Raw genomic sequence first — 20,253 nt, 5'->3', positions numbered from 1 at the left:
CTAAGTATTTTACAAAGCTCCATCAATGAGTGACATCTGAAACTCAAGAGCTGTGACAACAGTGGGGAAGTGTTTCCCACAAAAACTTAAAATTAGAAAATGGAGACTGTAAAATAAAGGAATTGTATGTACTTAATATAGAGAGCACTTTTTCTACTAACATTGTTTTAAAATGGGACAGTCATCATTTTAAGAGGATACATAGTACAAAGGAATGGACTAGATAATTTAAACAATAATCATTTTCAAATGATACGTGTTACATATTTGGGGGAGAGAGATGGGATAGATAATCTTCCCAAAGACTCTGTAATTATGTGTACTTATGGACAAGAGAAGCACATCTTGGGGCACATTTGGATTATTTGATATATTTGCCACGTATTGCAATATTAAATAAAAATGAAGGTGAACTTAATATACTAATAAAATTCAAGTAGAACTGGTTAGATGCTGAGGTTCTAGAGAGACCAGAAACCTGAAGAATGTATTTTTAGGATGCAGAATTTTAATGGTGTTAGAAATACAAAGTGGCATCAGTAATAAATGTATTGAGGCTATAGAAAAATTTCTCCCCACCTTGTTTCTATGAATACTTTTTCTGTGTTAATGCAGGAAATAAAAATTAAGACAATCTTTTGTGTATCCAATTCAAGGTTTCTCATTTTGCAGAGACAATGCTATTGGAGTACTCTGGAATACCAATGGCACGAACGGATACATCTTTAAAAAATTACTTAGGTATATCTGATTAGAAGTGAAATAGCTTATATAGCATCCCAAGCACAGAGCTGATAGACCAGACGCAAACTCATCTTACAGATTTAAAGGTAAGGGCCGCACCAAACGCTGGAGGAGACAGATACCTGTCTCTAGGGGATGTAATAAACGTCCACGTGCAGGAGAGGGGTGTGGAGGATAAAGTCCGGAGGCAGACAGCACCAGGCCAGAACACTTAAATGCACAGGTAAAATCACAGTGGATTAAGAGAGACAGAAAAGACAGCAAGAGGGTGGCGTGCAGAAGAGAAGGCATTCTAGGCAATTCTAAGTTCAAATTCTGAAAAGCCCTGCTGGAACTCAGTCCCTCGGCACTTCAGAGGCCAGGCACACTCTCAGCCCCTCCCTCACCAAATGCTTGTTAACTCTGGTAGCGGGACCGTTTCTCAGGAGCAAACTGATTTTTAGAAAGCTAATGGAACGGTGTCAATCCGGTTGCTTGAAACGTTCCTTGTTTATCAGGTACATTCTGGCAATGGGAAAAATAGCTTGCACTTATAAATAACAGGAAAACCAGAACAAGTAAAATGATTGCCATCACACATCTCTCCCCCAAGAATATTAATGGGTCCTAAAGGGTCATACTTCAGTTCTGTAAAAATTCTATCATAAGCATCAACATGGCAGGGTTTCTTTTGTTTTCGTTTTTTCCCCCTATACCAGAGGTTTTCAAACTAGTACGTATGTGGAAAACTTGTTAAAGGTATGGACTCCTGGGCTCTAGTTCCCAAAATTCAGATTCAGAAGTCCTGGGTCAGCCTCGAGAATTTGCTTTTCAAACAAATGCTCCAGGTGATTCCTATACAGGTGATCTGGGGATCACACTTTGAGAAACACTGCCCCAAAGTTAAGTTCTTCTTTTCCACTTTAAGTCACGGCAAATTGTATTACCAGGCTTCCTAATGGTAGTTCTGAAAAGCAAGTAGACTATCACATGATTCAGCTAGAGATAAATGATCAAAGCATACTGGGGAGACCTAACCTTGAAACACGTGTTCAGGTAGATTCAGGTAGAATGGAATATAGATTATCTACCCAGACAAGCCTTCTAGCTTGTCCACACCCCGTGCATTCATTACTCAATTTGGACAGAAGTCCTTTTAGGTTCATCCTTGGTCTAAGAAGCTCACATCAATATTTTCCAGATTTTTACCTCTTTTGGTGAGAGGATAGAAATGTAATCTTCGTATATCATTCTGGCCTTTTCTTCAATTACTTTTTTATTCTGCTCTTTCTTTAAGTCTTCACAGGCAAGCCAGAAGAGTAGGTTCTCTTCACTGTATTCTGTTCGGAGGAACTCTCTGAAGAGGTTTCTTCCTGCCGGGGCCTTCATCATCTTGTCAAAATTTTGAGACCAGGACAAGACTTCATCTGAAGTGGGGTTTTGGCTGCAGAGACAGAATGGGGCCGTTATCAAAAGCAACTTTGGTGCGGGGATGGTGAGCTGCAGATAGAAATGCCATTCAATTGCTGCCATCTAGTGGTCATTGAGACTCAGTCCAGCCTGACCTGGCAAACATCTGCCAGGACTGGGCTAGAGATTTCTGGGTCTTGACAAAAATTCGTGTAGGTACAAGCTATGTGTTAGGGAGTCAAGCATTCAAGTAGCAAGGGGCTACACACACTCTGCACGTGGTCATCATAGATCCCTAATGAAGCTTGGGCATTTTTGAACCCAAACAATCGACTGCAACCCTATGCATTACTTTGAAAGGCAAACTGAACTTTTTCGTTTGCATCTGATGTAGATTTTCATTTCCAAGCCATAAGATACAGTTTCTCTTTTCATCTCTGGTCGCTGTCTTTTCATTTTTCACTGAATCAAAATAAGAATACATTGTGTGCACTTGTCACATATTTTCCTAAACTTTAATAATTATTCTGGTAACTATTATGAGCGAATTGTTACCTATGAATGGAGTTATCACAATTAAAAAGCACAGGACAATTATAATGACATCAGGGACTTTTTAGATACCTATATTCAGGTTTTCAGCGACTACTTTCCTGCAGAAACCACCAGTTATTACTTCCTTTGCTTATACATCAAAGAAGTAAAGGATAGAAGCTTGGAGATTCTTATGGTTAAATTGGTCCTGATTTTGCTTTGCCATTCATTCGTCTGTTTAATAATTTTCCAACCTAAAATACGCTTGGCCAAAAAATTCTTATACTTTATCTTACCTTTTTGACCAAATATTTTATATAGATTTGCTATTATTCCAAAATGTCTGAACTTCCTCGTTTGTTTTAAAAAAAGTGTAAAAGACAGAAAAATTACTATGAAGCATCAAAATTAAAACCTTCTCATAAGAAGTAGAAAAAGAAAGCACATATCATTATACAAATAATCTGCTTGTATTTTAATTCTATTCTGTGGATACTGCATTTCAACTTCTCAGTTTGGCGAAAATACTTAATTAGAGTCCCTTCCAATGGAAATGGGACTGAGGAACAGCTGGGTGCCCTTTCTCACTGACTTAGGTAGTTCCATATCTTTTCTGTGTGTGTTTTAGACTCTTCTATAAAGATAACAACTTAAAAATATTCTCAGAAAAGGGAAGTAGAGAACTAGGGCAGTTTAGGGGGGGAGGTTAATTCATGTATCAATCATTGTTTTTTGAAAGGGAAGGATAAACTCAAGCAATGTTTTAGCTGATAGTTTAACAGAGCTAATAAAAAAAAAAGGGATAAAAAGCAGTTGCAATCACAGAATAAGATCTCCCAGACTAAGTATGCATTCATTTCACAAAACCATTTTGAGGAGTTACTGGGAAGCAAGAGATTATGTTTAAGCCTTGGGTAGATGTACACAGCACGTACATGCAAGACACAATTACAACGTGAATCACACTCACCATTCCTCTAGGACCTGGATACTCTCCATTTTTGTGGTATGTGTGGGTCTTCCTGCGTTTTCCCCTCTTTCTTCATTCCTAACAGTGAGGCTGTAATGTAGTATAACACTTTATTTTGTCGAGGGAAAACCAATTATTTAAAGAAAAGAAAAAAATTCCAGGAAAATATTTCATGGAAGAATTTTATTTTCAACTATGTGAGAGTATTTAGACTACAAAAAGAGCAATACCATTTTTAAATGTTGGGTAAGCCCATGTCAACTAAAGGAAAGAGAATCATTATTTAATAAAATAAAGTAAATCATAACCTCAGAAAATAGATACTGTTATACATTCGGACTTCCTCCATGCATAGTTCAAATTACTTAAATTCTCCGAGATAACTTACATGATTATATGCTTTAATATTTGATATATATCATTACATTACTCCTTAGTGTAATGCCATTTTGATTTTTGGTTAGTTCTATTCATAGTTTGTTTTCCATTGATTTTTCCCCCATTGGTTGCTAAAAAGATAAAGTGTATCAGAGTCTACAACAGAATTTGCTAAGTTCACATCACCCTTCTCTGCAGACCAGGTTTTCTGTCATCATTCCTCCATCCACTCAAGTTCGAGCGACAGGATTTATATTTGATTTTTTCTTTGCCCTTTCATCCCTTTAAGTAAACCTCCAACATCTCAAGAGGGAAAAGCCAGTCACTCTGAGGCTTTGGGGTTTGGATATTAGAGCATTGAGTGGGAGGCGTCTCTGTGTCTCTGGGACATAAATTTGGGAATTCTACAGGATGACAGGAGCTAGGATAATCCTATGGGCTTTAGTAACCCAGAACAAGAATAAGAATTGTCTGATTCAGGTAAACGGTAGCTGAGCAGGGTTGTGGGGTTCTAGGTGCAGACAACGTGATGAGGGGGTTGAGGGCAGATATTAAGAAGCAGGGCGGGGAGGATAACTCAGTGGCCTTGGAAGAGCTAAGCTACTGAATTAGCAAATTGATCCCTCTGTCTAGAAGCCGAGAAGCTTCTTGAGGGCCTGTCAGAGAGCAAAAGAAGTTAGATGATGTCTCTTTCAGTTGTTCATTCATTATCTGTTCAACAAAGGGAAATGGAAACTATTATTTCCTAGTACCTATTATGTGCCAGGCGCTGTTCTTTTACTTTAATTTACTTTAATTTTACTATCCCCATTTTACAGATGAGCAAAGTGAGGCACAGAGCTGTCTGGTAGGTTGGCCCAAAGGCAGGCACTAAATATGCGGTATGATTGGAATTTGAACCCAATTCTCTTGAGCCACCCTGTAATTGTTATTATGAACCATGCTGTCTGATAGGCACTGAGGCAATAGAGTACTTAGGTGAATGCAGAAAAGCGGCACCAAACATGGCTGTGGCTTAGTACGCGAAAGCTTCCAACAATTAGCTATTATTGATCTGGAACATCCGGTAAGGGAAGAGGAGAGATGTCTCATTCATTCATTCATTCTCAGGTGCAAGGGTGAGGATGGAGAGAATGTAGCAAAGACGGGAAGGCAAAGGGGTCAATCTACAACTGAAAGTAGGACTAGATGGAAAACTTAGTTGCGAAATTGGACCACCTGGAGAAAAGAGAACTCAATAGGAAGTGGAAAGGATTCTTCAGTCAGAAACAGGACACGTCAATGAAAAAAAAAAATGTCAGAAGGAAGTAAATTAAGTCCTCCTCTACCAGTTTATAGGGAAGGTGGCAGATTTACTGGTGTAGAAAAGGAGAAACCTCTCACAAAGGTGGTATGGCCCAAGGAATTCTGGGAAGCAGAAACTATAGTTTGATTGTTACTCAAATGTCCAGAAGACTGAGGATTGCTCTGCATGGTAGTCAGCAATTCCAGACCCCTCTCAGCCTTCAGCGTGGGGAGCCGCGAGGAAGCAGCGAGGGGGGATTCAGAGAGCGGCTGGTTGAGTCTCTGCCTGCCGAGCTGTGACTGTGTCTGCAGGTTAGGAATGTGTTGGAGGGCAGCATCAGTAACTTCTCAAAGTGTCTTTGAGTAAGAGTGCCTCTCTGGAATTTGATGTATTTCCGGTAATTATGGGAAAGTGGGAGGGAGGAGATAGGAAGACACCATTGACAATATTCTGTGAAATTTCCTGGGAGAAACTAATGATGCCAAATGTATAAAATATGCAACTTGGGGGGTAAATCCTAGAAAGATCACATTTAAATAGGAAATTAGTACTCATTCTGCCAAGCTTCACCGAGCTCATATGTGTGTGTGCACATACTGAGGGACTATATAAAGACTGGAAAATGAGCTTGCTTTGCTGATTAAATAATAAACTCCTTGAGAATTTGTTTCAGTTACATTTCCACACAGTATCCTATGGAGCATGCCACACCAATGCAGGTATCCTTATCTGAAAAACTTTAAAACACAACATCGTTGAAAAAATGTGTTCTCCATTGTGTCTTTGCTGTGGAGCAACAAATCTGGAATCTACATACATGATTCACAAGTTTCTGAAGATGAATTCTGGCTCTTGTATCTGTTTCTGTGATATTTACAAACATCCCAAATGCCACCATATTAGAGTGATCATTATGAAGTATTGGATTGTGTTTATATCTTTGATTTCTACAGATGGTAAAATGTGGACACACATTTGTACTAAAACTACTTATAACAGACATTCAGTAAGTGCCTAACTGTTCACCGTTTCCTCCATTTCTTGATCTAATATTGGACACAACATTGCCCTGTAGAAGGAAACTGACCTTTAGCAATCGATGTGTCCTTTCTAATCAACTGTCCTTTAGGACTGTTCTTTAAAAATTGGTTTCAAAGTTTCCATTATCAAGAACCATTAAAATAATGCCATTTTAAGATGAAGAGAAATGGAGAAAATGATAGGAGACTTGGTGCTAGACTGTTTGCCATCTGTCTTAGGCATGACTAATGTCTGTCCCCAGTTTTACTTGGTCCTGCTCTAAGTAATACAGTGGGTTCATTTAAGGTAATAAAATACAGGACATATTTGCTCTGGATCAACGTATATATATACATATGTGCTGGAGAAAAGCTCTAAAAGGAAAACATCAAGCTTAACGTGAGGGGTCATGTAGAGACGTGTTCTTTTTCACTTTTACAATGCTTGTAATATTTTGAACTAACAATTCCACTTTTTAAACAACTAAAGCCATGAAGAGAACAGAATGCATATACAATGCTCACTGTGGGAGTCTTGATCAAAGCTGAAATATTTTATGGGAGAAAATTCCAATAGCCTATGCTAAGAATACTAAAATAAGCATATAAAATCTTATTAGAGATTGTCTCGAATAGTGACGTTGAGAAGAGAGAAATACATTTGGTATACTTCAGAAAATAAGGAAATATGCCCTCTTTGTGTGTGGGTGGATTTTTTTGTTTGTTTACAGGGGAGTCTGGGCAGTGGGGTATGGAAAACATTACCTACTGCCCTTTAACGAGCTTACCTACTGGTTCATCATCATGGCTATGTGTGGGGACTCTTTTGGAAGACGGTCTACTTTCAGTAAACAATTGGTTCTTAGGGAGAATCCTTGAAATGGTTGCAAATAAGATGAAAACTTTGCAGTAGCTATGGTAACTCTGGGGTAGAGGCTGATCACAAAACCACATATCTTTACACAAACACTCAGCTGAGGAATTAATAAATTAATACATTTAATAAATTTATGTTAAATTTATGCTTAAATTTAATACAGTATAACTGTATTATACTGTATTAAAACATAGGCTCAAGAAAGAACCACTGTCATTGGTAAAGACAATTCATTATTCTAATATTCTCACATTGTACTATCATCTTTTCCTTTATATTTAACAATTCTACCTCAAATTTCCCAGTGCAAAAATGGAATCAACTTCCTTCAGGTTCTGAAAAAAATTGGTAAGTTATTCTTTAAATGTGTCATTTTTCTCAGTCAAAATACCATGGTAAAACAATACCACAGCCTTACTTAGGCGTCAACAACGATTTACAAATATGTATGAGACACCTGATTTATGCAACGGTGTCTGGGTTGGAAAGTCAAGATGAACAAGACAGAGGCTCTGAAACTGAGGAGCTCTGACAGTTACATAGGCCTCACAGAGCATTGCAATGAGAGTTGAAATAAATGTGTTTGCCAGATGGAGACCTAGACAAGGAGGATTCCAAGCAGAGGGGGTAAAAGCGTGTAGAGTTGTGAAAATGCATGATATCAACGCAGAGCAAAATGGACGAATCAGACGTTTCAGGATGGAAGCAATAAATTAGAATAGTCAGTGAGGTGTGGTTATGTAATGGGCCAAGAAAACAATGAAGTGGACTCCAAATCTCAAAGATATCTCCTTGATGACGATTTTGGTTTTCCAAGCTTTATTTTCCCCATTCATAATGGGGACAAAGGTAGTGACCTACTACACAAGGTTGAAAGCAAAGACTAAACTAAACACTTGTGACAAGAAGGAAAATTATTACACATGCTTAATTCAGTGGAAGGGCAAATTGGTGGCATATTAAAATGACAATTCCAAGTTTACCGAAGAGTTTTTTATTTCAACTAGAGGGAATAAAAACTTGCACCGTGCTGTTATTATAAAACACTTCCGCATACAACACCTTACCATTTCTTCCTCACAACAGTCCTGTAACGTAAGCAGGGGCTTTGTTATTAATCATTCCCATCTGATTTAAGAAAAAGCAGTCACCGAGGTTGACTTACTCGATACCCACAACTAAAACATATCAGGCCTAGCAATGGAACTCACACCTTCCGACGTCTTATTTCATGCTCATTTTCGCTGTGCAATGCTTCTTCTCTTGATATAGAAGAATTAATTGTGGTATTTTACCTTTTCACGTATTTAGAGAAATGGATTGCTCTTAAATGTCTGGAAAGGGTAAACCTCTTATCACAAACCCATGTCTGGAGGGCACAGCCCCTTCTAACAACATTACCCCACAGCTGCCAGTCTGTAGGAGGTATTGCCCAGAGGACTGAATATACAGCAGATATTGGCAAGGAGCAACTTCTTGAGATTGCCAGGGAAAAAGGAGCTGTTACAGAAGGTTGACAACAAAACCTGACAAGGGGAAGAAGAGGTGGTGCCACTCATGACTCCAGAACAGATGTTGTTACTGCAAAGAGCATCCCTGGGACATACAACTCGCTCCCACTGGCAAAGACAACTTTGGGAAGAAGGGAAAGGAGAGGTGCACTGATGCATTGCTTAGAAAGGGCTATAAAAAGGAAGAAAAAAGGGAGCAGAAGGGGGGACAGTAGCCATATACGATCTACAATTTCAGACATATAAAAACTCAGTTATAATCAAACCTATGTCTTGAACCTCATCTCTTTCATTTCTACATTTTGGTAGAACAGCTTGCTTTTGAATAGGGTATGTAAGGATGGGAACGGTGGTTAGAAATGTGTGTCTGGAATGTTATACAACACTTGTCTCAAAAAACATTGCCCCTAGGGCTTCCCTGGTGGCGCAGTGGTTTAGAGTCCGCCTGCCGATGCAGGGGACACGGGTTCGTGCCCTGGTCCGGGAAGATCCCACATGCCACGGAGCGGCTGGGCCCGTGAGCCATGGCCTGAGCCTGCGCGTCCGGAGCCTGTGCTCCGCAACGGGAGAGGCCACAACAGTGAGAGGCCCGCGTACAGCAAAAAACCCCCCAAAATCATTGCCCCTAGAAGTACTCCTATTTTTCATAATCATGTATCATATATTATAAAACAAATGTTTCATTTCGTTTAAGCTTTTATTTCATAGATTTAAAGCCTATCAGAAGTAAAATAACCCGCTATTAAAAATCTGTCCACTAGAGGGCTATGTTGCCTTTATAAATATAATATTTTAATCAACTCAATAAAACTGAAAGTTTCTAAGTTTACCCTTATTTGGAAAAAAAATCTATTCTTACATGTATGGGGTTTTGATAATTACATCTTTCTAAGGACTTTGAAAAGAGTCATCAAATTTTCTGTGAGTGAAATATACTCAAAAGGGATAAATTTAATCTTGACAGGTGTGCATAATTACACCCAGTTTTCCTTTTTGCTATTTAGGAAATGTTCTGGATACTTCCCGCCCTAGGTCATTTAATTTAGGGATACTTTAGTCTTAAAAAAGGGTCAGGCATAATCCTATTAACATCGTAGTTATCCTTTCCAATAATTAGCTGTTTGAACTCTAATTATGTCTCTTGCTGGGGTAATATAGATCTTGGGTGATACATTCTTAGAACAAATGAATTAGAAAAGGTTTTTAGCTACCAACAGGCAGGAAATTTTTTTGTTATTTAAAATGTTTTCAAAGAGCCACTGTGAAAGTGGATTCTCCAAACGATTTCAATCCCAGTTTGGGTTGTATGTAAATGCTAATTGCTTCTTTTGCTGCATGGAAACTGAAAACAAAATCACTTTGTCTTCTCATACTCGCCCTCTGCGCTACCAATTTCCCTCTATACGTGCTTCAGTTGGAAAAGATGGGTTTCAAAAACTCCCTTTTTCTATTGGTATTAAATTTTTGTTTCAAACTCTAAGCCATGTATTTTAAGTTCATGGATATTCATTTGGTTTAAAATGCCAACTGCATTTAGCAAGTTATAACCTGGTTAAAATCTGGATCTACTATGTCAGCTGATGTTCAGTTAAATAACCAAAGCCTCCTATTTGGCATATGTAGAGTTTCTTTTTTTCCGCCTTAACATTAAGAGAATTATAGGATTGAATATTTAGATGTACTTCCTATAACATACACCAATCCATAGAATCCTCTACTTCAGTTCTCAGGTTGACTGAAATCCTATTTTAAGCTCTTCCTTCAACCCACTGTAATTCTCCCTGTAAGTCATAATTAAGTTAGTGGATGCTTTTGTGGGAAAGCAAATATCTTGGATGCGAAAAAGCCAAATGGACTTTTATTTAGTTAGTAGACACTGTTATTAAAATGGCATGTAATCATCCAGATCTTTAAATGCATCAGTTAAGTTGGAGCTCAAGCTTCTAGCTTTAGTTAACTTGTGTCTCTGTTATAAAAAGGACAATGAAAATGTTAAAACCCTAGCAGTTGACTCAGAAAAACATCTGCTTGCTGGCAGGGTCACTTACCCATCCACCCATTCATTCTTCCCGGGGGATTTTCCAGTTACTGTGTGTGTGAGTATGTTTGGGCTGAGGTGGGAGCATCCTTGAAAACAACTATGATTGAAGGCAACAGTCCTGATCTGTGGGGAGACTTTATCCCAGGATGTGATGAACTCACATCACTCTGTGTATCAATGAGCGTGTGGTCTGTGCTCCGGGAATGCCAAGTTATACCTGTGCTGGTTCATGTGAGAGCTGGGGAGAAAGGGCCAGGGATACCGAATGCAGAAAACAGGTTCTGTTACATTAACTGACAACATGGAAATAGAACATGCTAAGCATACAGTGGCCAAAGTCTGGTAATTTCCTTTCAGCCTGAGACTTGCAAATAATATCTATCAATAAAGGATGATTCAGGGGTTCCTGAAAGAAACTGCACCCTAAAGTAACTGTTGTGAATCCCATCTTACAGATGAAACTAAAGCTTGCCAGACATTTCACAGTTATATGTTATGAGACTGAGATGCATCCAGGTCTAATTCCAGTGTGGTTTTCTTCCCTCCCCAGTGCTGCCTCTTGAAAGTAGGCTTTATATGAGGAAGGCATGTTATTAGAATTTGTGTGTAATCTTTAAATATGGCAAGACCACATCTATTTACAATGAAACATATGAAGTTATTATTCAACTGTTATGTAATTGGTCAATTAAAAGGGTTTTGTGCTTTTAAATAATCTATGTTTCTGTTACAGAAAAGTAGCAATGGCAGAAATTTGCTTTCTACTTAGAAGCACATGCTCCCAGGCATGAAATGTACATTAATATATACATTATATATATAATGTTATTTTATATATAATATATATTAATATATAGTATATCGATATCTGAAACAAAGATATGAATTTTATAGCATCGAAAATTATAATATTTATAAAACCCAATGAAGCAGAATTATTATACAATCAACTTCATATTTGCTAGAAGTGGATTTTATTGTCTTATCTGACAAGTAATTAGTAATTCTTGAGTGATGTCCTAAAACATCAGGCAGATTTTAATAGGTCTACCAGGCCTAGACCTAAATAAGTTAGGCTTAAAAGGACTAATAAAGAGTTCCACTACCAAATGTAAAATAGATAGCTAGTGGGAAGCAGCCACATAGCACAGGGAGATCAGCTCGGTGCTTTGTGACCACCTAGAGGGGTGGGATAGGGAGGGTGGGAGGGAGGGAGACGCAAGAGGGAAGAGATATGGGAACATATGTATATGTATAACTGATTCACTTTGTTATACAGCAGAAACTAACACACCATTGTAAAGCAATTATACTCCAATAAAGACGTTAAAAAAAAAAGAGTTCCAATGAGAGAGATGAAAATTATTAACTTCAATAAGATGTAGCACAACTATGACATTTTATAGATAGGTTAGGGGTAGCAAAATGTCATAACCTCAGTTTCTGTATTATTATTGATTTGCAGAGGCTGGGATGGGTGGGCAGTTCTTAACCTTTGTCCAGATCGCTCATGTAATTTGGCCAGGATTTAGAAGGGCTGGATTTCACATTGTTTTAGAAATTGAATAATTTGCTTTGATTAAATCAGAAAGGGAACACTGGCTTCCCTCAACTTGAATCTTCACCCCCCAAAGATCAGGGTATCTCAGTGCCTTTGAAAAGGGCTGCACTCAGCAGCTTTTCTCTCCGAATTCTTCTTCCTCGTGCACCCTAAGGAGATGCTTAATTCTCACAGAGTTCACTGATAACTTCCTGGTAGGCCAGATGACAAGAAGTTTTATGATTCTTATCGCATCAGACCTCCTTCGTGTGTTTGCAACATCCATCATTCCCTTCTGTGTGAAAGTCTTTACTGTCTGGGCTTCTGTGCCTGCGCAGTGGTGTGTTTTGTATGTTACCTCCCAGACTGTCTAGTCTCTGCATTCTGTGTTTGCAGAGCTGCACTGCTTTCTCTTTAAAGGCTTTTTAAAAATTTTTATTTTTATTGGAGTATAATTGCTTTACAACACTGTGTTAGTTTCTACTGTACAGCAAAGTGAATCAGCTGTATGTATACATATATCCCCTCTTTTTTGGATCTCCTTCCCATTTAGGTCCCCGCAGAGCACTGAGTTCCCTGTGCTATACAGTAGGTTCTCATTAGTTATCTATTTTATACTTAGTATCAATAGTGTATATATGTCAATCCCCATCTCCCAATTCATCCCACTCCCCGCTTCCCCCTTGGTATCCATCCATATGTTTGTTCTCTATGTCTGTGTCTCTACTTCTGCTTTGCAAATAAGATCATCTATACCATTTTTCTAGATTCCACATATATGTGTTAATATACGATATTTGTTTTTCCCTTTCTGACTTACTTCACTCTGTATGACAGTCTCTAGGTCCATCCACGTCTTTACAAATGACCCAATTTCATTCCTTTTTATGGCTGAGTAATATTCCATTGTATATATGTATGGCATCTTCTCTAGCCATTCCTCTGTTGATGGACATTTAGGTTGCTTCCATGTCCTGGCTATTGTAAATAGAGCTGTGATGAACATTGGGGTGCATGTGTCTTTTTGAATTATAGTTTTCCCTGGATATATGCCCAGTAGTGAGTTTAAGGATTTACATTTGAGGTTTCAGCCTGTAGCTCACTGCTCTTCATGCTGGGCCATCCTTTTTATCTCCTGTATATTGTATGCTGATGACTCCCTGATTGTTATATATATCTAATATATATATCTAATCAAGACATGCCCTGCAAGCTTCAAAATCATTTCCACAGCTAATCCTTGGGTCCCACACATGGAGCGAGCCCAACCCACCATCCTATCCTGGCCTAAACCACCTCCTGTTCCAGCGTTCTCTCATCTGATGGGCTTACCATCAACCCGGCCCCTCAAGCAAAGCAATGGCGTTATCCTTCCCTTCTCCTTTACGTCTACTGCAAATTGTTGACAGTACTTCCTTTTTCTTGAAACTGGAATCTCTCCATTCCTTTTAATCACCTTTCATTTTGAGCCCCTTGCATCTTTCACCAAGACTATTACAGAAGTCTTCTAACATGCTTCCTGTTTCTGTCCTGTCCTTCCACACAGTTTCCATTGTCTCCACAGGGATATACTTCAAACATAAAATGGACTTTGTCCCCTTCTCACTTAAGCATGTTCAGTCACTTCCCATAACCAAAAAAGGTGTAAAGTCTTAACGTCTTAATATGCCATAAAAGGCATTTTACTACCTGTCAGTGTGTCTCTAGTCTTCTATTTTGTCCTTCTTGACTTTATATCCCAGTAGTACTAACCAGATTTTAGCACTCCCTCCTGGAATCCTGGCCTTTCTCTACTACTAACTGCTACTACTACTAGTACTAGTACTGCTACTAACACACACACACACACACACACACACGGGAATGAAGAACATGGTGCATAAGAAGAAATCTGGTGGTTCCCGCCACCTCATTATGCTCATGATAGGAGGATATACCTGTAATTTTTGAGAAACAAAATCTGTGATACAAATTTCCATATTTTATAAAGTAGACTCAACTGGAAAATCCAAATTCCATCAACCCTTCAACACCTTATTATTAATTAAACACCTACTATGTGCCAGATATTATGTTATAAGCCAACATATACTTTTAGTTATTTTAAAACTTTAGTATACGTTTAGGAAAAGGCCCAGTGCCAACTGACTGATATGAATGGCTGTGAATTCCACTCTAAAATCCATATAGCATAATTTTACTGAAGGCCCTCACCTAGAAAACAAAAACACATGTCAAACAGAAGGAGAGTCACTAGTATGAAAGCCAGCACAGTGAGCTGGGCGTCAGACCAGCCCCCCCAAGTGTGCAGCCTTGTCCAGGGCAGAGGGAGGCGTGGCCATGGGGATGACCAGCAGCGGCCCATTGCCAAGGTCATTGAGAAGCTCCACCACATCCTGCCCTTTGAGACCCAGAGGGCCCTCACCCACCCCACCACGACACACAGTGAGTCAGCTGAGATTGAGAGCTCCTCCCCGGATATGACCCTGAAATGACTCGAAGCCAACTGGGGTATGTGGGCCCGTGGACGGCACTCAAGTCTCGGTACCAAGTGCTGTCCTTGGACGCGCTGCCCAGTCTCTTCGCCTACAGTCTGTTTCCTCCTGTCGCTTTAGAATTCTGGGCTTCTTCACAGAGCGAGGCTCCTCTCACCATCCATCCTCTCCCCTCCTGAGGACCCATCCTTGTTTTCTCTGGAACGCCCTTTCCATGTCAGAACTCTCCTACATCTCGACCTGGTAAGGCCCACGTCCTCTCCCCGCCCCACCTGGCGCTCCGTCTTTCCGAGGCGTCTCCTCTCCACTCACCACAGGGCCAGGCGGGGGCTGGCTCTTGCTTGCTTCTAGCTGGAATTAATTTAATCTTCTTTCTCCATTCTGTTTTGGTTCTTTCTACTCTCTTAAATGAAATGGGGTATAATATTTTCATCTAGTATTTTGTTTTCTTCACATCCATTTTTCCATTGATGGTCTAAGCACTGCAATGTGACACTCAGAAAAAATGTACATTTACAGTAAACAGAGTCAAAAAGGAAGGGATAAAGAAGATGTGGTTCATATCTACAATGGAATATTACTCAGCCATAAAAAGAACGAAATAATGCCATTTGCAGCAACATGAATGGACCTAGAGATTATCATACTAAGTGAAGTAAGTCAGAGAAAGACAAGTATTATATGATATTACTCATTTGTGGAAACTAATTTTAAAGTAAATGATATAAATGAACTTATTTACAACACAGAAACATACAGATTTTGAAAACAAACTTATGGTTACCAAAGGGGGAACATAGGGGGGAGGGATAAATTAGGAGCTTGGGATGAACATACAAACACTACTATATATAAAACAGATAACCAACAAGGACTTACTATAGAGCACAGAGAACTCTACTCAGTATTCTGTAATAACCGAAATGGGAAAAGAATCTGAAAAAGAATGAATATATGTATATGTATAACTGAATCACTATGCTGTACGCCTGAAACTAACACAACATTGTAAATCAACTCTACTCCAATAAAATTAAAAAAAAGAAGAACGGTGTGCCTTCCTTGGAAAAGGGTCGAGGCATTCTGTTGGCAGAGGCAGTTTGAATCTTAAACTTTTCTGGAGGGTGACCTAGGGAGTAAACCAAATGTTCATGTCCATGTTCAGTTGCTTATTGAGCATTTGTTGCCTGTCAATGTAGAGGCAGGGAGAATCTGGTGAAAGCTAATGACATCAACAGTACCAGGCAATAATGAGCATTCAATCAGCTGTAAAGGAGTGAATAAACAAGTGCATGACACAGAGATGGTCCATGGTGCCAACGTCCACTTTTTGGTTTTGTGTATATGGCCTGGGAAACCTGGGTTCATTTTGGTACATGTCTTCTGATTGTGTGCCTTTAAAAGATGGTGTAAGTTATAGAAACTACTGACAAATTTTACCTATGACATGGTGAGATAGAGTTTTCAAAACTAGAATTCTTTGTAAGTGATATTTTTGATGGTCTGGTTACACGTCTTTGGAAATCCTATGCAGATAAGTTGTGCTCCCATGTGAGATGAATCAGGTCTCTGAGGGTGACAGCTAGAGAAAAGACTGCTTCTTCACTGGTGCCTTAGATGAAATGATTCAACTTGCATGTGTGAGCAGATTTATTTCCAGGGGGTGGTTTCTTTACCATGGAGCAGACGCAGATTTTGTTCTTCCTTTGAAAAAATATCCTTTGGCTTTTAAAGCATGCGTTTTAGTGTTTCCACTAGCAAAGAGCTAAAGTGTGACAGTGTCAGAGGATAAAATAGGACATTATTTTTGCACTGTTTTGAATTATAGAGGCTGTGGTACTTGTTAAAAATGGAGGGAGGGGCAACCAAAAGTATGTTTATGAAGGGCTTAAAGTTTACTTAGATCTGTTCCGTGGTCTGGAAACTAACGTGTCAAAAGGGAGATAATTTTAGCTTTCACAGGACTATTTAATGTAATAACGTTCTGGCCAATTTCTCCTGAGAAGAATGGAGACCATCCGATGCAGTGGATGAAATCTTGTAGGCAATACATAGTAGCGCATGAGATTGTGAATTTCATTTGAAAAGTGTTACTTAATATAATTCTTGAAGAGTTTGCAAAGTAAAAAGCTTTGGAATCAGTTCATATCCAGCCTGGAAATGAAAAGTTTGGAAGTGTTCTCTTAAAATGGACAAAACAATGGACTGGGATGTTAAGAGACTTGCATTTTAGTCCCACTTCTGTCGTTAATGAGCTTAGTGATAGTAGGCAAGTCTTCAGTTGCCTTATCTGTAAAATGAGACACAGAGTTTTCTGAACATTAGTTTTTAAGTGAGGACTTTTTTTCTTCCAAACAAAAGCTTATACACTAATCTAGTAAGTAAAGTAGCGAAAGAGAGAACCCATTCCCTCGGAAACTGCAGGTGGCGAGCCTAAGGCTGCCCCACCCGAGTGATGCCCTCACCGCCATGCAGCAGCATGAGAAGCCAATGGAACGTTTTGGAGGCATGGTATCTGAAGTCTGTTGAGTTCTCATTTTTTATAAGTAAACAAAGCAATCTGTTTTTCTTGCTAGGACACCCCCGGGAGCAATGAGGAATTAAAGCAGAAGTGGATTAGCACCTAGAGATTTCCTTGAAAAAAATACTCTGAGTTATTTTAGTTTAACCTCTGATGTTAGGAGAGGAGGGTTCAAGGGACAAGTTGGAAATTACGTTTAAGCTTTTGGAAGCTCTCCCTTTCTACCTCCTTTTTGTGGCACCTTGTTTTGTGAGCACAACGCAATTTCTGGTTTCCGACACACTTTCACAGGTGTCTGAACTACCTCATGGATTCACGCTGTTGGCAGTTTTGCAAGGATCCCGCATCTTTGAAGTGTTTCTTTCTCATAAAGAAAAGGGAAGAGGGTTAACAACCTGAAAAGGCAGGTCATTCTCTTTGAATCCTGATATAAGGGGAACATTGTTTTGACAATTCTGAATCTCTAGACACGTGATCTTGACAAAGCTCTCCTGGCTGGGAACAGCTTTGCCCCATGTGTAGAAGGGCTTGCAAGCTTACAGACTGTCTGCTTGATGGCCAAGACTCGGGCATCCATGACTTATTTGTGTAACACAGGTTAAACGGTCTCAACCTCATTCCTTTGCTTTCTCTTCTTGAAATGGAGGGCTCTGGGGAGAAAAGGGAGATAGATGGATTTGGGGAAGGAAGTGGTTCCTTGACAGGGACAGAGGACATTGTGAAGTAATCCTAACTTTTGAGATTTTTGAAGGAAACTGTGGAACTATTCAGCAGTTATGTATTTATGATCTGTATCACCACCCAAAATAAAGCATAGTGGTAATTTTATAAAGGCAGGAATAAATTTAAACATGAGAGAGGAGCTGATGATGAAATATGAATGAGAAATGCAAATTTGAGGAAAATACTAAGTTGTTTTAAAAACCCATCATGTGAGGCTTGAGTGAGGTATTTATATTTATTACTAGATATAGAAATTTATTTTCTTAGCACTCTATTTCCTTAAAAGGAGGTAAAATCAGCTACATGGCAACTATTCCTATTTACGAATGACAGTTACTTCATACTTTTATTTCTAACTTTTTGTCCCTAAATTACATTTTTTTTAGTGTTTCTTTTTGTTATACTCCTTTTCCCTAGCCTGGAAAATTTGAAGAACATTGCTTTCTTTCTTTTTTTTTTTTTCCACTCTAATAAGACTTTATAATTTTTTTCCCCTAAACTCAAAATGCAAAAATTATGATGCTCTAAAAATGCATGTGTAAAGGACATCTCCATTTATACTGAGATAACAGAGTTACAATTAAAATGCAATTTAACCTTCCTTCTTGTTTTTTAAAATAGTTGCTTACGTTAGAAATGACCTTACCTATCATTTATCATGTAAAGAAGGCATACGTTTACAGACTCTGCGTTTTATGGCCTGGACTTGAGTGTCCATGATTCATTATTAGCAAACATAGTTCTTAACAATACTCTCTCGTCTAAAACTAATAGAACATGCATCCAAGGCACCACGTGTTTAGGGTCCAAATACCTGTTGCCCTAGACGTGTGGAGAGTTAATGCAGCTTCCAAAAGCTGTTTTGTTCTCCATCCATAGTCTGTGTTCTGTGACAACCTGATGCTCACGAGCTCACGTTGACTATTTTGTTATTTAATGTGCACTTTAAGAATCAATAAAAGCAAGTCTTGCTAAATATCTGTAGGACAGATAAAAGCAAATCTCACTACACATCTGTTTGACAGCAAATATTGCACAAAAGACCTTCAGCGTTTGGTGTGTTAATCCTGAAGCTATTCAGAAATAAGTTTCTGCAGGCAAACAAAATTATATACTAATTACTGGAACATGGCGCAGAGCAAGTGAGAAATAGAAATATAATCGTCAGCACGATGTAACAATATATTTGTGACCTTTCATATGAACTTCAAAATAAAATAGTTTTCCTTTCCAAGATAATTTTTTGTATTGTATTTACAAGCTGATCTTTAAAAAAATATATACATGGTTTGGAGCCAGGTCTTCTTTAAAGAGATTTTATTTTCCCGATATGAAGTGTTCCATAGCCCAGTAACTAACTCTTATTAAATGCACACTGTGAGTCAGGCACTGTTCTCAGCTTGTATGGGTTTTACTTCATTTAATGTTTAAAGCAATCTTATGAGGTAGGGATTCTTATTACTGTCATTTGATAGATGAGGAATCTGCAGACACTAAGCAACTTGCTGAAAGTCAAACAAATAGTGAAAGATGAAGAGTTGGAACCCAGGCAGTCCGACTCCAGAACCACCATATTAAGTCACTACCCCGTATTTCACAGATTAAGACCAGAGCTAGCTGATCTTTTGAGGAATGAGAGAGAAAAATATGACACAGTTGCATTGAAATAGTTCTCTCCTCTAGGACTCTGTTGCCTCCATCTGAAATGCTGAATTTGAGGCTTAAGAATGAAAGAAAAAGGAATCGTACATGACTTTACCCAAAAAAGAATCATCATCTGGGAAGCAATTTTGATATCTATAAAAACTACTTTAAACGTTCCAGATTGCTACAATATCGGATGGTTTTTCTGGAAATGAAGTTTCCTAGAGAGCTCAGAGCTTGTCCAACACCAAGGCTGCCACGGGAGCATTACATATTTCATCTTCTCTTTTGGCCACTGTGGTAGAACATTATGCCACTATATCATAACACCAACCATCATAATATGGACATTGAGAAACTGTAGAGATCATGTGTGAGAAGATGACTCAAGCATCTGGGCCTTTCTTTAGGGTTTTGAAACAGGTCATGGAGATCCAACAGACCACTGCTAACCCAAAATATCCACCTGTGAATTGGATCTTACAGTACCCGGAAACGTGTGGTTCTATGGAAATTCCATTAAGTCTAGCATCCCCCCGCTCCCGCCCCGAGGAATCTCATCTTTGTAAATCTCAGGACTCT

At 38.9% G+C, this 20,253-nt stretch overlaps 1 protein-coding gene and 1 long non-coding RNA gene across 3 annotated transcripts in view; one reads left to right on the top strand and one right to left on the bottom strand.

Moving 5' to 3' along the window:
• Positions 1-20,253, bottom strand: part of RGS17 (regulator of G protein signaling 17) — an 87,225-nt gene that overhangs the window by 12,544 nt on the left and 54,428 nt on the right. The window contains exons 3-4 of one of the 2 annotated variants that reach the window (XM_060029749.1): positions 3,638-3,727; positions 1,933-2,167 (exon numbers count right to left, since the gene is read on the bottom strand). In XM_060029749.1, coding sequence (XP_059885732.1) covers positions 1,933-2,167; positions 3,638-3,727 — 325 coding nt within the window. The remainder of the gene's footprint in view (positions 1-1,932; positions 2,168-3,637; positions 3,728-20,253) is intronic. The other variant, XM_060029750.2, reaches the window with a different exon arrangement.
• The window catches only part of LOC132436837 (uncharacterized), a 76,027-nt gene that overhangs the window by 31,869 nt on the left and 23,905 nt on the right, over positions 1-20,253 (top strand). The gene's annotated exons all lie outside the window — the stretch shown is intronic.

The sequence above is a fragment of the Delphinus delphis genome, chromosome 14, assembly GCF_949987515.2.
Source record: "Delphinus delphis chromosome 14, mDelDel1.2, whole genome shotgun sequence".
Taxonomy (NCBI): domain Eukaryota; kingdom Metazoa; phylum Chordata; class Mammalia; order Artiodactyla; family Delphinidae; genus Delphinus; species Delphinus delphis.
This window is presented reverse-complemented; position numbering and strand designations above follow the sequence as displayed.